We start from the raw sequence: 18,907 nt of genomic DNA on the forward strand, positions 1-18,907 counted from the left end.
AGCCAGAATTAGAAATCAGTAGCCCAATTTTTATCCTGTATGGATTTCTTAGATCCAGGGAGACACACCTTTTTTCCCATTAAAGAAATCATTTTAGTAGTTATATTTTTCAGACAAAAAACATTATTAATTCGTGAAGGCCCAGGGCATCCCAGCAATCTACTTAAGAAGTCACAAAATTTTTGGTGAAAGAGTTGTGTAATTCAGAATTGTGAGGTAGCTTAACAATTCTATTAAAACTAAAATGCTTGTTTACCAGGCTTGCAAGGTTTCAGTTGTCTATTACCCTCACAAAGCTAGTGAAGTATCTCTCTCCTAAAAGAAACAGCATAATTTGCTCCAAACTTCTATTTTCCAATTACAAGAGAGCGCTGCTACCTTTTCCGCAGATTTCCTTGCAAATACTTGTTTGCACCTGTGTGGACAGCACCCTGCAGTGCAGGCAGAAGCCTGGCTGTGCCATCCAGCCCTTAGCCCTGAGCAGGTGGAAGGACAGAAGTGGAAGGGGCTCTGGAGGGCTGCACAAACCCCCATCTCCTCTGGAAGAGTTCCATCATTGGATAGCTTAAATGAAACATTATTCAGAGACTGAACCTTTTAAATGAAAACCTTTCTTACCCTGTTTCCCCCATTTGTTCCTTCTCCACTCCTGCCCTTTCAAACAGGTCATTACGAGTTCCCAGCAGAATGTGAAAACCTGCAGAAAGCGCCTTCGGGAAGATCTTCACCTTCAGAGCTGTGGTGCTCTGAGCTCGCCAGTTGCCTTCTCACGTAGGTCCCACATCTCCCGAAGTTTAGAGCGGGACAGGCCCCACAGTTTAATTGGAGTTTGCCGGGAGACCATCCTTTGATAACATTCACAGGTACGTGATTCCAGAGAGAGAATTGTGGAAGAAACCAGGACTGGGAGAAATACAAATAGTGGATGACTTAAAAAGGAAAAAGTGTCTTTCCTTGGAATTCCACTTCTTTCCAACAGCAGGATGAGAACACCTGTTTTTCTGAATGTAAATTTCAGCCTTGATTTTTGCAAAATTTTAATTGATTTATTAGTTAAGTCATAACAAGTGTTTTCCCAACTGGAAATGCATTTATGTCACTGTACTTACAGAAATGCTACTGATGCTGCCCAGCATTTCTTGAAAACCATTGCAAACCCACCAGAGACTGACTGTACAACTTTAAAGTTGTATTTATTTAATGTACCTCAAAGTGTTTTAACTATCGTCAGTGTTTTAATAAAAAGTATTTCTGGACTTTGCTTTTTCAACAACTGATTTGGATTTACATTTGGAAATGTAAAGGGGATCCACACACACATAACAGTGCTGCTTCTAATCCATTTTCCCAGTGTCCTTCATTCCAGACTAACTGATCTGTCAGATTAAAACTCCTCCCCCCCCCAGTGTTGCCCTCTTAACCTACAGGACTGGCTGCAGTGTGGTTTATTTTTGCTTTGTTCTGAATGCCCATGAGTTTATTCCAGCAGTAGCATCTGGTACTGAGAAATGAGGTTTAATTACTCTGCAGTGTGTGGCCAAAAGATGCATTAGGGAAGAAGACTTTAAAATTCTGCATTTCCAAAAAGCACCTTTTGCAAACTTTTTACCAACACCAACAGCAAGTTAGATGAATTTTTATCTAGCAGAGCCTTGAACGTTTTTTCAAAAAGAATTTTTACTCCAATTAGTAGTCTTGACAATTTTATTACTAAAACATGTCCTTATGGTTCTGCTGTGTTTATGATTTATTTAACATTGATCTTAAAAAAAATATCAGAAAGTAAATATCATCAACACTAATTTGATTACCAGCATAAACACAGGTCTGCCAGCAACGTCTTCCAGTGCAAGCTTCATCCTGGCTCTCTCAGAGGAAATTGGAAAGGCCTTAAACAAAAGGTTCTCATAAAGAACCTACCCCAGGTTGGTGTTTCGGGGGGTTAATTGTTTTGCAGCAGTGCTTGGCAGGAGCGTTACTTTCCATTTGAGGTTTAATCATATACTGGTTTCATTTGTGTCACTCTGAGCTGGGCAGACATCCTGTGAAAAGGTCACAAAGGAATGTAGCTGAAGATGGGTAGTTTAAGTCTTACAGAATCATCCATTTTAATGTATTTTAATTATAGCATGCTCCTATATTGATGTGAAGTTACAGTGACATCCAGTGGCAACAAGGTTTGCTAATTGAAAGCATCTACTCTCAAGATAATAATGATATACAAATTCCTAATTCAAGAGATTAATTCCCTTTTAAAAATTAATCTGTGACCTTTGCAACTGCACTTAGATGAAGAATTAAATGATCTTCCACTTGGATTTTTTTACTATGTAAACTTATAAAACAAACAAAATAAGCAAGCTTCCTTTCTTAGTTCAGATTTATTAGTGATAGGTTAATTCTTTCCTAAGGTCAGTTGCATGCAACACACTACTCCTTGACGTACAGTCATCTAAAGCTCTTTAGTTACTGCATGGTAAGGCTTCTTAAGTCACAGTGTATTTTCTTCAAGGCCTTGGCCGAAAGAAAAAGTATTAGACAAAGTTACACCAGTTAACATTTATCTCATAAGGAATACAACTTTACTACTAGGTTTGTTATCTACACACATTCTAATACTGCTGATGGTGCTAGGTTATTTGTCAAAACAATTTACATTCAGAACACATTGCCTTAGGAATAAGAATGCTTTATAAAAGACAGAAACAGGTAAGCATGGCTTTCCCATTTTGAGCTAATATGAACAAAAAAGTAATATGCAAAAATTAAAGGAAAAAAACCCCAGCCCAACACATACAGTACACAACCTGTGCAATAAGTTATCCATGAAATAACTCTGTTAAATCATAAAAATCACAAGCATTAAAAATAAATATGTATCTAAATAAATATTTTGATTTTAATCTTGTGGCAATTATTCTTTATTTAGCATATGAAACACTTGTTACATGTTTATGTTCACACCTTGCCAAACAGGTTACACTTGTCATAACAATACCAAGTACTACAGTGGTTTTCTTTACATTAGAATCTAAAAGTTTTAACTGCACGCATTCCTTCCCACTGAAATACCACCTATTCAGCACCAGTTTTAAAATTATGCAAAGTCATCAGTATTGGACCACTTTATGGGACTGGGATTTTTTTTTAACTTGAGGCAGCCAGAACTTTCTCTAATTGCTTTTCTTTGCCACTTCCTGCAGTCTCATTCATCAAATATTCACATTCACTGTGTTATCAAACAAGACAGACATACAGCACTCCACATAAAGGTTACAAATAAATATGTTTTAACTTCTATGAGAAAAGGGTTTAGAAGATGTTGCAAAATACTTAAATGTTTACAAAGATTTTTGTCAGTGATTATTGTCCTTGACCATCCTTCTCAACACTTTTTGTCAAAGAAATAGAAAGGAAGGAGAGAAAAGCAGAGACACCTGTCTGTTCCTTGTTCTGGAGTCCTCGGGTCAGCTTCCAAGCCTTTCATTCATACAAAATACAAAATTCTCTTCAGCTATGACAGCTTCAGCTTGGATGGAAAATGCTAAATGTACAGGGGGGTCTCCTGCCCAGTTAGAAGCCTGAACATGGCTGCTGGCATAGTCTTCATGTGTATCTGTCAATTAATTACACATAAATTAACACAGTTGGTACTAGTTTAAAATAATCCATAAGGCCCCCATCTCTCTCCTTGTACTCTAAGTGCATTTTTTGTCCTGGTTTCTACAGATGTGAGTGTTACCAGAGTTTCTAGTTCAAAGTTCTCCGATTTCAAGATGTTGGTTCACTGTCTTTGATTTTTTGTGTGGGTACTTTTATTATTTATTGATGACAACGACAGGATGCAACACTGTATGACACCTAAACACTTTCTGTTGTTACACTCTACTCCGATTACAGCCCTTAAAAAAGAAGCAGCACACAAACCTCTGAAAATTCATTCTGCTGTTCTGGTATTAACTGAACTTAAGATTTTTTATTCTACCTTCCTTCCCTGTGGGAATGTCATTTCCTTTGTATTTTCTCCTAATTGAATTATGACCCTCTGAACACAACACTTGGACTTTACCACCTGATGTTTAAATGCCAGGCAAGAGTTTGGTGGAGCGGGTTCTCTTGTGGCTCCTGTACTTCAGTTCTTTCTACAAGGAGTGCTGTGCTCAGTGCCAGAGGGATTTTACAGATGGGAAGGCTAAAGGCTCAGTTAACGAGGGTTCTGTCAGAACTGTACGAACGGCTGTGAGTACCTATCAGACAACACAAGAGGAAGGAAAGGAAACTTTACTGATAATATGGACCCTCACCAGCCACGTGCTGCCTCGACATCTTGTTCTCTTCATGCTGTAAAGAAGTTCCATGCTGTCCTCTCCTGTTTAGTGAGGAATTACTCAGCACAGAGGGACATGAAGGCACGGTGGGGCTGCTGAAAGGTGCGGCTTTGCTCCTGGCAACGGGCACGTTCTCTGGATTATCTGTCAACTATCACTTTCCACAAGGAAACCAGCTTGCTTTAATTTTTGGCAAAGGAACTAGTGGGAGATCTGGCCAGGGTTGTGTATGAGACTGCCACTAAATTCAGAAGGGATTTTGATAAACTGGAGGATCTTGCTCATTTGTTGCTGATTTCTCTAGAAAAGAGAACTCTTTCTCTGGAAAGAGGTGTCTTAGCTTATTCCCAAAGTTTGGAAAATAAATTATTAAAATGTCTATCAATTTACGTCTCTCAGCCCTTTGAATATTCATTTATTTCTATGGCAGATACTGTAGTGATAAGCCAAAAGACATTTCATAGCTAACATACTTGAGTGTTTTATTCTTTTAATCAACTGGTTTAATTCAAACAGTAGGTTGAAAGTACAGAATTATGCCAGGAGCTTTTGAAAATGAGTGAAAAAAGTGCAGTGAATGTGCATCTAATTGTTCAAAAAATGTTTTGTTCATTTTTTCTCATTAGGGCCTAACTCCAGTTTACTGAGGTGGTGGCTTTAATGCTATGTTAAGACATTCTTTTCAACTGAAACATACATTTTTCCAACTCTTTTAATTCCTTGATAAAATACTTGCTTCCTTACCTCTCCTACTGAATTAGACAATGCTTGTACAATCTTCTCATGAGCTGTAGCAACGACGCTTTGGCCATTGATCTCGATAATACGATGTCCTACCCTGACCCCTCCCCTCTCTGCTATTCCACCTCGCATCAAGCTGCAAATCTGCCAAGAGAAAGCAAAGTTTACTGAAGGTCAGAAATATCATAATGTAACAGTTACTGGGATTTAATACATAATAAAAAATGGTGACACCGTAAGGATTCCAGAGGATGCCTGTAGAAAGTATTCATCAATACTGTGACTTTTTAAATGTTGGGCTACTGGCTTGTTAGGGTTTGGTTTATTTTCAAGATTTCTGCTAATTACAATTTTCATTTTCATTCTCTTGGGCTGAGAACATAAAAATATCTATCACAGTGACACAGGTAGTAGCCCTGCAATAGTGGGGAAAAGTTTTATCCGCTGCTGGAACAGAAGAAAGTGATTTTTAAATATTTCTGACTGTATACTGGAAAACATAAAAAATGATAAAGTAAAATCTAACCTACAACAGCAATTTTTTTCACATGGAAAAAAATTATGACATAAAGCTTAATCCTTAACCCTGTGCAAATGCAGGCTTAGGCTGAAGGAAACTGGCATACAGACATTCTATCCTGAAAGCTGGAGGTCTGTCAAAAGGGTCACAAAGACATAAGGAAGATACAAGGAAAGATCTACCTCAAAGATCTAAAGAAGAAATTTTTTATGATGAGGGTGGTGAGGCCCTGGCCCAGGTTTCCCAGAGAAGCTGTGGCTGCTCCATCCCTGGCAGTGTCCAAGGCCAGGCTGGACGGGGCTTGGAGCAACCTGGGCTAGTGGAAGGTGTCCCTGCCCATGGCAGGGGGTGGAACAAGGTGATCTTCATGGTCCCTTTCAACCCAAATCATTCTATGAGTCTATGAAATGTGCAAATTCTGTTTCTTTTTACAGGCTGCCCTCAGCATAGTGAAGTATGACATCTTGTTTCCTGGGCCTCTGCAGAATGGAAATGGGGCTCTGCTCTCCAGGGTCACTGCTTTCCTCCACAACCATGGGGAGCTCAGGAGGAAGAAGGCAAGTTAGGCCACTCTCAGCTGGCAGCTGAGAAGTGTTGAATTTTATGCCCTGTACAACAGGGTAATAATTCTACAAGAAGAGTTACATTCACCAGACACAAGTCCCAGCAGACACTTCTACTTAAATTATTCTGAGGTTGCAATGTGTGTAGTGTGCAGGCAGAAAGAAAAATCTCATCCAGTATGAGGAATTTAAAAGACTGTTCCCTCCTCAGCAGTGGTATCTGTGCTGCAACAGGATCCTCCCTGGCACACTGGACAGATGTGTATTAGACAGAAATTGTTGGTAAATTACTTAAGAAGACTAAGCTCATGCATCACATAAGGCATATAATGTATAGCTTGAGTCTCTGGAACTAAGCAGAGTTTAGCAGTGCTGAGATTTATCTTTTGTTTACCGAGAAAAACCTATTCTCGAAGGGAAAGAAATGAGTGCTGGAGGATCCAATAATGGATGTTTCTGCAGTTACTGTCAATGATTAGAATTATATCCCAAGAATTATGCTTTGCGGTCATTTGCTCAGAGCTAAACACAAGTATAAGATGTGGCTTGTGTCCCAGTGAGTTTGTAATCTAATTCAGAAACACAGGATGTGGGGAGATGGCCAATCTGGAATGTATTGAAGGTGAAACATTTTCTATAGTTGACTGGAATCCTTTTCTGTATGTCATTAGTAGTTTTCTTTAAATTCCTCTTCACAAATAACAATGCTATAAAAAATTAAATCCCTGCTTATTCCAAGTTCAGACTGATATGGGGAGTAAAAGATAGTTATTCTTCATTTATAAAAAGCTTTTCTCAGCATTCAGGAAAAAAACATTCCTCCTGCAGTGAGATTTATTTTCCACTGTGCCATCTCTAGTGGCTGAGTGTTACCTACTGTGGTTCATAAAGTATTTCTGATGAGCTCCTATGGATAGAGGCACCGTCAGACCCTTCACAGAACCGTGTCCTGAATTTCAGTCACATACAATATATTGTTTTGCAGTCCACCTTCTAATCATATACCTAACAAGACACACTACTACACAGATCTTCTCTTTTACAGAAAGCTCAGTTCATCACTGTGAGAACAGCAGTTCACTCCTTGCTTTTGGGGAATGTGTGTAGTAATCAGAAAGGACAAAAAGTAGCATGTACCAAAAGAAACACTGTAAATATATTTTGCATTGTATAAATGAATATAGAGACAGTACAACCAGCTGAAATAAAAGCTTTTGGAGCAAATGGAAACGTGACCCCTCACCCCACTGGCATAAAGCAAAAGATAATGGCTTGCATATCTATGCAGAACACCTTTCACTGTGTGGCTCTCAGAGCACTTTTAATACCATCTCTTTAATACCACCAGTGAGTTTCTTCTTTCTATCAGCCTCGGACACAGAAAGTGGTCTTCTCATTCAAGAATATGATCCCTCTCCAGGGAAGGCAGTCAGCTTCCTTTTTGTGAGCATTAACTCTTTGAATGAGGTCGAAGGAGAAGCAGCCACAGGCTGATGGCTCTGCCCAGCCTGTCAGGGCCTGGAAAGCTGCAGCCAGAGAGCACGTGGGCACAAACACACTGTACCACAGCACGCATTTACCTGGCTCCTGGATTTGCAATGAGCTAACTCAAAGTAACCTTCAGTCTTTTGTCTCCAGCCAGTGGAGCTTATGGCACATCAGGCTGACAAGTTTAAACTGAGCAGTACCACTAAGTAAATATGCTTTTATTCAGCCAGGACTCTTTAACATGCTCTGTTTGTTGAACATGGCAACAGCTGTAATATTATTAGATAAAGCAAGACAGATCTGGATCTTCTTGTAAGCAAGAGTCTATCCTCTATTGACTGTGTAAACTGAAGGAAATAAAAATTAAAAAAGAAGAAGAAAAAGAAAGGTTTAAACCATACTGGTTCAATCTATTCAGCTATTACAATGGCTTAGACAAGCTGCAAAGCATCAGATGTGAAACTTCAGCAGCTTCAGTTTTATTGCAACTGTCCATCATGTAGCAAAGCATAAAGGATAAAATAGTGCTGGGCAAACTGTTTATCCTCTGTAAATGCCTTAACTATAACCTATTAAACCAGGTTTCTCCCCATCTCACTCCTATATCATACTATTTAAACCCTGTAAATTGTTTCTCCAGTTTAAATTATAATAAACAAAGGCAGGGAAGAAAGAATGAACTGTTCTGTCAAGTTTTACCTAGTTTTACCATATTTTTATACAGAATTGTGCTAGGCTAGGAACAGAATAGATATGCTTCTTAGAGAAAGAAGATCTCTAAGAGAAGTCTGAGATCTGGACTGAGAAATGGTGCTTTATCAGCATTAAAAATACAACTGGTAATACACAGATTTTTCATAATCTAGGAAACCATAATGTGATACAAGATGACCACTTGTATGTAAGTAACATTTTAAAAGAAGTGTAGCATAATGATTTTCAGAAAGTGACTGATAGGTCATTCTATGTTCACCTCCCTATCACACAACAGTCATACTTGTTTCATATGTATGCACAATATTTCTTTTCCTTAGTACTTTACAGTTCAAACTTTAGATTCTTTTTTATAACTATGCAACAAAATTACATCGGTAACTTTCAAGAGCCATTAAGAGAATTTGCATCATCAGTACAAGAGAACTTTTGCAAAATTAACATTCTGATTTACGCTGTTGTGCTGTTCCCTAACTAGAACTTCCAAAAGCTGGCACTACTAGTGCTCCATGGAGCACAACTTCAGGCTTTGCATTAATTAAACTGTACACAATATAGAAAAACCAGTCACCTGCAGCAGTCCAATGTCTGCATCTGCCTGATATCCTATGCAGGCAAAACAGCTCAGATGGTGCTTTTGTGTGTCCAGGTTACTTATGGGCTACTCCCTAATACAATAGCTGTACATCCTGCACAGATGAGATAGGCAGGGTGAAAAAGCTGCTCTCAGAGGATGCACAGAAACAAGTCCCAGCTGCATGGATAATGAGGTAATGGCATACCAGTAAGAGACATTTAATTATATCCATTCTGGCAAGCCATTTATTTCTTTGCTGTGCTAATGCTGAGCCAATGAAGAATAACGATATTATCATTTCTGAATCCTATCATAATTTGTAACAATTGCTGGCAATTACAAAACTACTCTTAAAAAGTTCAGTGCCAAACTGCAAGAGAGATACTTTGCAGAGCCATATTTTCACATGTTAAGTAGAGGGAGTTTATCAGAGGAAGAATTTTACAGGCTCAGATGCTTGTCTATATAGCAGCCTAGTAAAAGATGTTAATCTCCACTTTTTGTTCATTGATTTTTATATTCAAACATAGACTTTTCATAAAGGAAATGCATTACAAGGCTTTGTTTTTTTAATCTGAAAATTATTTTAATGCAGAATTTAGTGAACTTTATATTGGGTGTCATCTAAGTGTCACTCATTTAACTGGAATTAATGATGATCCTCTAGGGTGGTGACTAAGACAAACAGCCAGCAGATGGAGGGAGCAGACTGGGACAGAAAGCAACCAAAGTCTGCAGAATTTACTGAACTGAGACTCCAATTATGTAAGAGATGATTAGCTGGGACAAGATGAATAGGTTGTGTCACGGACTCCATAACTGTCTATTCCATGGGAGGATGTGGATGCTTCTAATCCACCCTGGCCTGATTCTTTTCCACAGCCCTGACCCAACCCCCACCAATGCTGAGAACGGGCTTCTAGAGACTTGATAAATGCACACAGTGAGAATTACAGGTCCTGGAATATATTGTCTTTGTACCACAGCACCAGCTGAACACACAAGATTTACAAAGGCTAGCAATTAGAAATCAGTGCCTCATGCAGTGTTATGTGGCACCCTCTGTGAGATCACGTAAAACCAGATCCCATTCCTTTCATCCTTCTTATGTCAAGACTTGGGCTTTGCTAACACAGAGTGAGCTACCAGCAATAATCATACCCACTTAATATACACAGAGGCGAAAGGGGATTAAGCACAGGCAGAGGGGACAGAAATACACCACACACCTGATTTTTCTCCACTCAAGCATCAAGAGCATTTATACCAAACAAGACAAATACTCTAAACCTCCATTTCTAAAGGATGTTAACCTGGGGTAGGTATCACTTTGGAGTGCTTCCAGCTGGACCAAGGCTTGCGGTGGTGTTCTTTATACCAATCTTTGCTGACCACAAGGTAATGTGGGATCTTAGGTACAGTAATAACTTAGAGATGACCAGCAGAGCTGAAAACCCCCTCCTGAGCCATCCACAGCTGAAGTGCAGTAAGACCCATAAACCATGTCCTGTAGAGTTACCTGCTACTCTTCTAAGCGTGGCAAACAGAAATCTGGCAACTTCAACTGAGGAGTTTCCCAGAGCAGGGGAGTAGAGCCCACAGTACTTTGGGATGTGTTTTTCTGTGTGAGCAGCCTGACTATTTTTTTTCCTAGACTGGAGGAAGAGGAAATGGTGATGGTCCTGCACTACAGACTATCTCTAAGGCTAATATCAGCCCCCAGAAAGGCCATGGACTGCCTGAGCTAGTTGTGTGGGGAGTTTGCTTTAGAAAGATATTGGGGAAGGGCTTGGGAAGGAAGAACTACAAGAGGAGGACCCTGAGCTGCACAGGGTAAGTGTTACCTGCCACATTTGTTCTGTTTGCTGCTATCATTACAGGGAAGCTCAGCATGCAGAGAAGGGATACCTGGGCCACAACCTATACAATTACTTGTAGTGAGAGGTGTTTAGTTTTAACAAGAGGAGGTCACAATTACATTCCCTTGCCTACTACCCTGTGCTCCAAATAAATTAGGTACAGCAGAAGAAAAATTAGAAATCTTAGTGAGTGTGTGCTGAAATTTTTTAAAAAAAGAAACAGGATCAGAGCTAAGATTAGAATGTCTTAATTGTAAAAACCTGTTCCAACCTAACTTTTCCTTGCAACTCTGGCACACTCATGACAGTTAGACATGAATTAGCTGATCCAGATGTTGCACCAAACAATCTGGACTATAAATCTTGTGGCTGTATTATACAGGAAAATCCCTCAAGAATGTTCTCCCTGTGTTGTCCTTACTCAGAGATGTCATTATAAGGTTTTAATAAAGGGATCACAGTACAAGAGGTGAGGTTGTGCAAAATTTTTTTTCAGTACTTCAGTGTGCTTCTTGAAAGAAAAAAAAAGGAAAGGGAAAAAAACAAACCAGTGATTGAACACAGAAACTTACAATTCCATTCTGTACACTGAAGCCCAGCTGGTATTTTAAGTCTGGCCGTTTTATAAGGACAGTAGTAACAGGAGGGCAGCTGACAATATTCAGTTTGACTTGTGTTTGATTCTTGAGTCCCTGTAAGAAATTCCAAAAGTTAATATTTCTGAAATGGATCTTAATTTTCTCTCATTTGTGATTTCCTAATTGCAAGAGTGTAAAGCAGCTAATTTGAGAAAGAACAGCTAGAGTTAGTAGAAATTTGTTGTTAACTTAAGAGATAGATTTCTCTTATTTCATTTATTTCCCAAGATATTTGGCCCCCCAAAAATCAAAATTTTGCCTTTAATTACTACAAAAATTTGAAGACAGTTATCAACAAAAACTAAAACTGACTACTGCTTGCCTGACTACTACTACATCTGGCTAATTAATCTCCTGTTGCTGCTCTTGGTAAATCTGCACAGACATCAGATTTAGTCTCCATGACTAAAGATAATGCATTCTGAGATTCCATTGTGTCTGGACAACCTTCATATACTCGATCAGTCCTGCAGTCTACCAGCCTCCATCCATTTTATCTGCACGGAGCCCAAAAAAGCATAGGAGATTTTAATCCTCAGATTTTATTCTGGAGGCTGTGGGGAAGCCTGAAGCTTTGAAGACAGCTAAGTAACTTAATTTAGGCAGACCTGGCCTCATTTGTTATAGCCCAGGAAGAAAGCTGCAGTATTACTCTTCAGCCCTAAATTTCTGTACATTATCACCCCTGAATCTCTGTTTTTAATTCTGGGGTTTTTTTTAATGACAGATTTACTGGGGTTTTTTTGCAGTGATATGAAAGACTGTATCTGCTGGAAATCTACAGGATCACTTGTCAGAAGATTACATTTCTGATGGCTTACAATCTACAGCATAAAATTGTAAGTTTGGGGGTACCTTTATGATCCCTTGGCATGTTGCAAGAGGTAGGCCAACTAAACTGGTACCATTAATGGACATAATCTGGTCTCCAATGCTTAGTTTTCCTGAACGGGCTGCAGGGCCTCCATTCATCATGTTAGCCAGGATAACGGTGGGTAGAATGGATCCCCATCCAGATTCCACAATCACTACCCCAAGAATTTCTCCCTTCTGTTTTTCTATCTGGAGCTGCAATTAAAAAGAAAAAAAAAATTTTTTGCTTTGATTTGTCTAAATTTGAGCATGACTATCTCAGTTGTTCCTGAATAACATCTACAAATCACAAAATGGACGCTATTCTTTGTAGCAGGACTTCAAAAACACTGTTAAAACTGTGTAACGCATACCTATTTCTTTTCAGGGTTATACCAATTTGTTGCAGGTCCTATAAGTCCTTATGGTAAGTAAAACACATATTGGTTAACTCTATAGGAAATGGTGGAACTGGATACCAAGTGAATGAATGCTGAAGAAGTTTCTGTCCTTGGAACCTGGCAGCCAGAGGGCTTGTGTTCAGCTCCACTCCTGCCATTTCTGCTCAGGTTGTCTCTCCATCTCAGGGTTTGTCTGTCCTTCTTCTCAGGCAAGGATCTCTTGATGATTATTATTAACATTATTATTATTAACGTTACTGAATATACTTGTGCCTAGCACGTTAATGTTAGATCCCTGATGGAATGGAAAGGAGGACTTCACCTGAAGTATGGTGATGTCAACTGTTCCATAACCACAGCATATCTAACATTTATAGAAGTGGAGTAAGAGTTTCCATAGAGAACACACTCTTTAACAAAATACTGGGAATTATTTTCTTTCAAATGTGGAAGGAGAGGGACACCCCTACTTACAGGAATCATGATGACCAGCTGTCTTTTGTTGAGACTTGATTAAGGCTTTGAACCAACCAGCATCCCACAACGCTGTTGTCTCTCTTTCCATACCAATACTTTGGTAAAACTTAAAATAACCTTACACTGTGTACTGTGAATAGTACAGACCTTATCTACATCACATGTAAATGCACTTTATTACTGTTCTGATCAATGGGAAAAGAAAGGCCCTGAAAATGAAAACACGAAATTCTAATAACTTATAAAACTGATTTTCGTAACATAGTACTGATGAAGCCACACATCTTGAAATTCTAACGTCGTCCTTATAATGCCAAATCATATTTCTGAGAACGACATTCCTCTGGAAAAAAATGGATCAATCTGAAATGAAATTCCAAAACTAGTTTACCTCTTTGCAGTTTTCTGAATTGGAGAAGTGTATGAGATCATCATTGTACATCTCCTGGGTATTGATGATGTCACTGTATTCTTTCTGACTGAGATCCTCTGGGTTAATTCCATTGGCTCTTAAAAACTCTTGGTAAGCCACACTGAAAGCCTGCCCAATGGACTGAGCAATCAGCTGTGCCTGCAATGGAGAACACATCACAGCTCAGAGAAAGGGTGGAGAAACAGTTTACCACAAAAACACGAGAAACCAGGAGAGAGACTGGAATTTAAAACACTCAAAATAAAGGATTCTGCAAAGTTTCTGCCTTAGCATGGATATAAAGTCCCTTTAAGGTCTGTCGTATGTAAAGCATCCATTACATCCAAAATCAAATTGCAAACTCCATTTAAAACCCCTGCTGATCTCCTTCATGAGTATGTGTCAGTAGCAAGCAGCCATATGCTGTCCATGTACTCCTTCCAATAAACACTGGCTTTGTACCAACATGGAACAGAGCTCACGGAAAGGACTGTCACAAACCCTGCTTCTGAACACAGTCTGTTTGCAGGAGTGATGAGAGAAGGGATGCTCTGCTCTCACATGCCTTCACAGACCTGTGCACTGATGATTTTGGTTGTCGTGTTGCCTGCTGTTTTTGCACCTTGGTTTTATAGGACTGAAAACACAGCTTGAATAGAACCATCTGCTCTCCTATCACTGCCACTGTCTCCTATTCCCAGCAAACCAGTTCCACCTCTACTTCCCCACTGCACATCTAGAAGAGCCATTCCCATTAACACCTCAACTGGCAATGTCAGGGATGATTTCAAGAGTGCAGCCAGAGTCATGATTATTGCTTGCTAATGTTGAGAACACCTTTCCAAAATACCCCATCTTTCTTAAATTTTGGAGCACTTATCTGCATATTCCACTAGATGGCAAGGGAACACAGAGCAACAGAGGTAGAGATCAGGAAAAAGAATCTGTAGTCCAGTTTTTCCACACCTGAATTATTTTTTACTGCAGCTCACAAGAGAATGCCACATTGAGTTTTGTATATTTGTGGGTTTTGGGTACTGAATTCTGTCATCCAGGATATGAGTAACTCCTAGTGACAGGAGAAGAAGTTAATTGCATCTCACAATGGAATTCCATAAAAACATTACTAATCAAACCCTTATTCTGGAAATGCAACACACCTTCTTAGACAGAAGGTACATGCTAAATGCATAGGGTTTTCTGGACAACATTATAAATCTGTATCTTCTTACAATCTACTCATCGGGTGTTTTCTTTGATGCTAGAAGGTGGTTTTACTATTTCATTTGTGCTGCAATGCACAAAAGCACCAGTCTGTCTGACTGGAAAATTATTTTAGAAAATCAAGGACATAAATAGCCTAGCCAGTCACAAATTGTTTTTTCATCTTTTAAAACGTTTTAAAATTTTATCACTATACCAAGAGGTTGGTGGTAATATGGTGGCACAGAAATAATCCAGAACATTTTCATATCATTCCATTAGTAAAGTTTATCACCAGTCCTTATTGACTTCTTTCAATCTCCAGTGCCATTGCTTTCTCTGTACTTAGTCCTTTGCATTTGCCTCCATTCTACATTCTCAAAACCAGCATCTCCAGATGTCATACTTTATTCTGTTACTCCTACTAACAGCTAGTTCTCACATCTTAATTTCATCTGTATCTCCAAGGTCTTGTGGCTGGTTATGAAAGTCTTCAGTATTATGCACAACTTAGAGATAAGGTAATCAAGTTGCTTGAATAGGCCACCCCAGCAGAGCAGTGACAGAGCTGAGATAACCAGGTCTCAGAACAACTCCAGTCTAGCACTCTAACCTTTAGACAATTCCACTTCTCCTTCACAGGCTTAATTACTTTAAAATAATGAAAATGATTGCTTAGCTCAAAAATATGCAACCTGTGAGTTATGACTATCTGAACCACAGAACTCAATTATTTTTAAATGGTATGACAGAAATTATATTTAAATCTGTTCCCATATAATAACGATGAGAAATGTTTAGTATTGCCTCTTAGTGTCAAGTTAGAAACAGATAACAAATTTTGCTCTTTCCATTTTACTAAGCTTAGTATATTTTTCCAAAAACATTTCAGGTTGAAGTCCCCTGGTCTCCCACTTCAGACACAAGTATCAACTTTGCTACAAAACCAAACCTGCATATATAACAGCAGTAAAGCAGGGTCATCTTCCTTTGCCACAAGAGGAATGGGATGGCACGTCAGGGCTTTTCACAGCGGTGAAACAGGATGTACAGCAGAGATGGACAGAACTCTTTTGCAACCACTACCTCTGCAATCCTGTTTTGAGAATGGCTCCAGGTTCTTTCACCTTTTAGTATTTCTGATGCAAATGAAAATTAGAACATAAATTCTGAAGTGGTCACTTCTTTCTTTGAACAGACTTTTAACAAAAAAGTGGGTTAGGGCTAAGACAGCATTGGACCTCAGAGTATCTTATGGCATAAAATGACTAAAATTATGTTTGCTATTGTATAGAAGTACTAAGGGTAGTGAGAGTAATGCCCATGAAGAAATATTTCTATAAATACTGAGAACAAAAGTATCTCAGCTCTACCTTCCAGTACCTGAAGGGAGCTTACAGGAAAGATGGAGAGAGACTTTTGACAAGGCATGTAGTGACAAGGCAAACAGAGTAGGTTTAGATTATATATTAGGAAGAAATTCTTTACTGTGAGGGTGGTGAGGCCCTGGCACAGGTTGCCCAGAGAAGCTGTAGCTGCCCCATCCCTGGAAGTGTTCAAGGTCAGGTTGGATAGAATTCTGAGCAACCTGATGTAGTGGAAAGAGTCCCTGCCTGTGGCAGGGAGATTGGAACTAGACGATCTTTAAGGTCCCTTCCGACCCAAGCCATTCTATGATTCTATGTAAAAATTCTAATTCATAATCTTTGCTAGGGGTGGAAAAAAGAGAACTGAAAAATAAACAGCTGAATGTGTTCTTAAACATCAAAGGATCAAGTGTCATGTTTAAGAGTATGATATCAACTAGAGGTAAATAAGCCATAGGGAATAAGGACAGGGTAAAGGACAGCCTTGTTCCAGGCCTGCCAAGTTAATGTTCTCAGAAATTTGGCTTCAGTTTGAAAGAGGTCCAAAATGGTTCCACCTCATGCCAAGATTCTGGAGGCATATATGTGTCTTTATGTGCCAACCTGCTGGACTAAGGGCAGGGTCATCTAATCCAGGATGAATGAACAATTTGACATCCCATAAATTAATTCTGACTTCAGAGATTCTCTACATGACATATGTTATTTAAATAAATTTAATTCCATTTACTTACATCCTCTGATTCAAAGACATGGCAAATCATCTTGTACTGCTTCTTTCCTTCCTGGGCCCCGGGAGTTGTTTCAATGCAGTCTTGGGAAGCCGACCTTGGCATGCGGCGCCGCGCCATGAGCACCACGATGTTGCCGATGTCGGCGATGTAGGAGATGGTGCGCAGCGCGTGGTCCATCATCGTCTCCTGCCAGGAGAAAGAAAGGAGGTTTTCTCCTGTGCTACAAATACTGCATCTTCCCTCTCCTTGATGGCCTGTTGCCTGAGAATGACAAAAGCTCCAGAAGCACTTTCTGTGGGCCCAGACCTGATATTCCCTACGCAGTTGGATGGGCCCGAACTCCCCATGGAAGGCACAGTGGCTGTTCACGGCTTCAATGGAAGTGTTGCACCAGGAAATACAGTGTGGTTGTTACTGTAAAGCAATAATGAAGAACTATACTACTAAATATTTTCATGCTGTTGAAAAATTCTGTTTCCCTCTTTTATTGGTTTTGCTGAATGAAACAGATGCATGTCACAATGACAGAACAAGTTTTACAAAAATCATAGATATTATTGCTATTATAGGATATGATTTAAACACCCAGGACATTATAACATCTCTTATCTCTAAGGTAACATTTTCTCATATAAAGCAAAGCAATACTTCCTTTGTAAAGAGCTATGAAGGCAGTATTTCACCTTCTCTGTAGGCAGAACTCCTAACACTTTTTTTGGCTACCTACATATCTCAGACCAGCTTGGAGGAACTGCTATAGTGTCTTGGCTTACAGTCAAAATCCTATTCCAGTCACTCTCATTATGCTGCCCATTTGGAAGAACTCAGCTCAGAAGCCATTGCCTGTGAGAATGATTTTAAGCGAAAACCTCTCTAAGCTTTATCCTAATGAACATTGCTCATGTAAGTACACCTAAAGAGTACTAAATTTAAAAAGCTTCTGTCTCAAATCCCTGAGCTGTGCATCTTTTTAATTACTTTAGCCTTTTAAACTCTTAATTTCTGCCATTAGCAGGGAAATCCCAACCTCCTACTTTCAAATGTTTTTCTCCTGGGAATATACCATTATTCAGTGGCTTCGACTGAGTTGCCTTGGACAATGAAAACTTGAGTGAGTATCTGTAGTCAGAGAAAGATGTCACTATTTTGTTCCAGCTATTACTATTTCATCTTTTGTTTTTATCTCCAGTTCATGCTTCTATCAATGGTTTCTTATATAAAAGAGCAATGGGGTCCCAGAAGGAAGAACCTTCAAGGACATTTTAGAACAGTTTCTGTGCTCTACTAAGTATAGACTTGTAGTAAGTTTTATTATTTCTGAACTCAGAATTAAGTATGAATAAATTAATGTGGCTCAACAGCTAGCAGTCTCATTTTCATTGAAAGGTTTCTATATGTAAAATAATGTTATTTTAATAAAACAATGTATGTGACACTGCTACAGCGATCATTTCAAAGGATGTATTTGAGACTGCAAAGAGAGAAAGATATACTTGTCTGCATCAATGTTTTAGACATTTGTACCTTCATAGAGGTTTTATTTGAGATACTGTATAAACAACCTGATTTCTCCTTTAGTTTTTTAAAATAAAAATAAATAAAAAGGTACAACTTCTCTGTTTCCCGAAAGGTGTGCTGTTATACAAGATGTTTCATAATATAAGAAACTTTTAGGCTTAAAATGAGAGTTTTAGAAATGCTCATGCAATCAAGAAATCTGATTGACTGTGTTTCCATTCAGTGCCTTGAAGAAAAGCACTGTTACTGAAGTTTGTGTATGATTATGGAAGAAGAAAAATTTCTAGAGAAAAAGGTAATATAGCTTATGTTAGTAATGCTTGTGTGGCAGATATTTTGACAATTTAGATAAAATATTAGAAAAGGCTATAAGGTATCAGGACTTAGTTATAAGGATTCCTAGAAGCCATAAAGGCTTTGAAGGTAGTGATGATTTATATTTTTTCCTGAGGAGACACTCCAGAACTGTATGTTTTCTTCACTACGTGACTGTGCTGTCCCTCCTCACCCTAAAT

The 18,907-nt window shown here is 39.0% G+C and overlaps 2 protein-coding genes and 1 long non-coding RNA gene across 9 annotated transcripts in view; 2 read left to right on the forward strand and 1 right to left on the reverse strand.

The window, feature by feature from the left end:
- Positions 1-4,713, forward strand: part of FAM189A1 (family with sequence similarity 189 member A1) — a 115,026-nt gene extending 110,313 nt beyond the window's left edge. For all 6 annotated transcript variants that reach the window (XM_027740842.2, XM_027740843.2, XM_027740841.2 and 3 more), the window contains one exon: positions 666-4,713. In XM_027740842.2, the coding sequence (XP_027596643.1) occupies positions 666-851 (186 nt within the window). In that variant the 3' untranslated portion in view covers positions 852-4,713. The remainder of the gene's footprint in view (positions 1-665) is intronic.
- Positions 2,363-18,907, reverse strand: part of APBA2 (amyloid beta precursor protein binding family A member 2) — a 97,530-nt gene continuing 80,985 nt past the window's right edge. For both annotated transcript variants that reach the window (XM_027740840.2, XM_027740839.2), the window contains 6 exons: positions 16,875-17,060; positions 13,550-13,729; positions 12,284-12,496; positions 11,363-11,482; positions 5,073-5,213; positions 2,363-3,616 (listed from right to left, as the gene is read on the reverse strand). In XM_027740840.2, the coding sequence (XP_027596641.1) occupies positions 3,545-3,616; positions 5,073-5,213; positions 11,363-11,482; positions 12,284-12,496; positions 13,550-13,729; positions 16,875-17,060 (912 nt within the window). In that variant the 3' untranslated portion in view covers positions 2,363-3,544. The remainder of the gene's footprint in view (positions 3,617-5,072; positions 5,214-11,362; positions 11,483-12,283; positions 12,497-13,549; positions 13,730-16,874; positions 17,061-18,907) is intronic.
- Positions 9,052-12,844, forward strand: LOC120323707. The gene is made up of 3 exons (XR_005564460.1): positions 9,052-10,764; positions 12,178-12,267; positions 12,669-12,844. It is a non-coding gene; the product is annotated as an uncharacterized LOC120323707 (long non-coding RNA).

Source organism: Pipra filicauda, unplaced genomic scaffold (genome assembly GCF_003945595.2).
Source record: "Pipra filicauda isolate LSUMZ 115617 unplaced genomic scaffold, ASM394559v2 scaffold324_size1259732_pilon, whole genome shotgun sequence".
Taxonomy (NCBI): Eukaryota; Metazoa; Chordata; class Aves; order Passeriformes; family Pipridae; genus Pipra; species Pipra filicauda.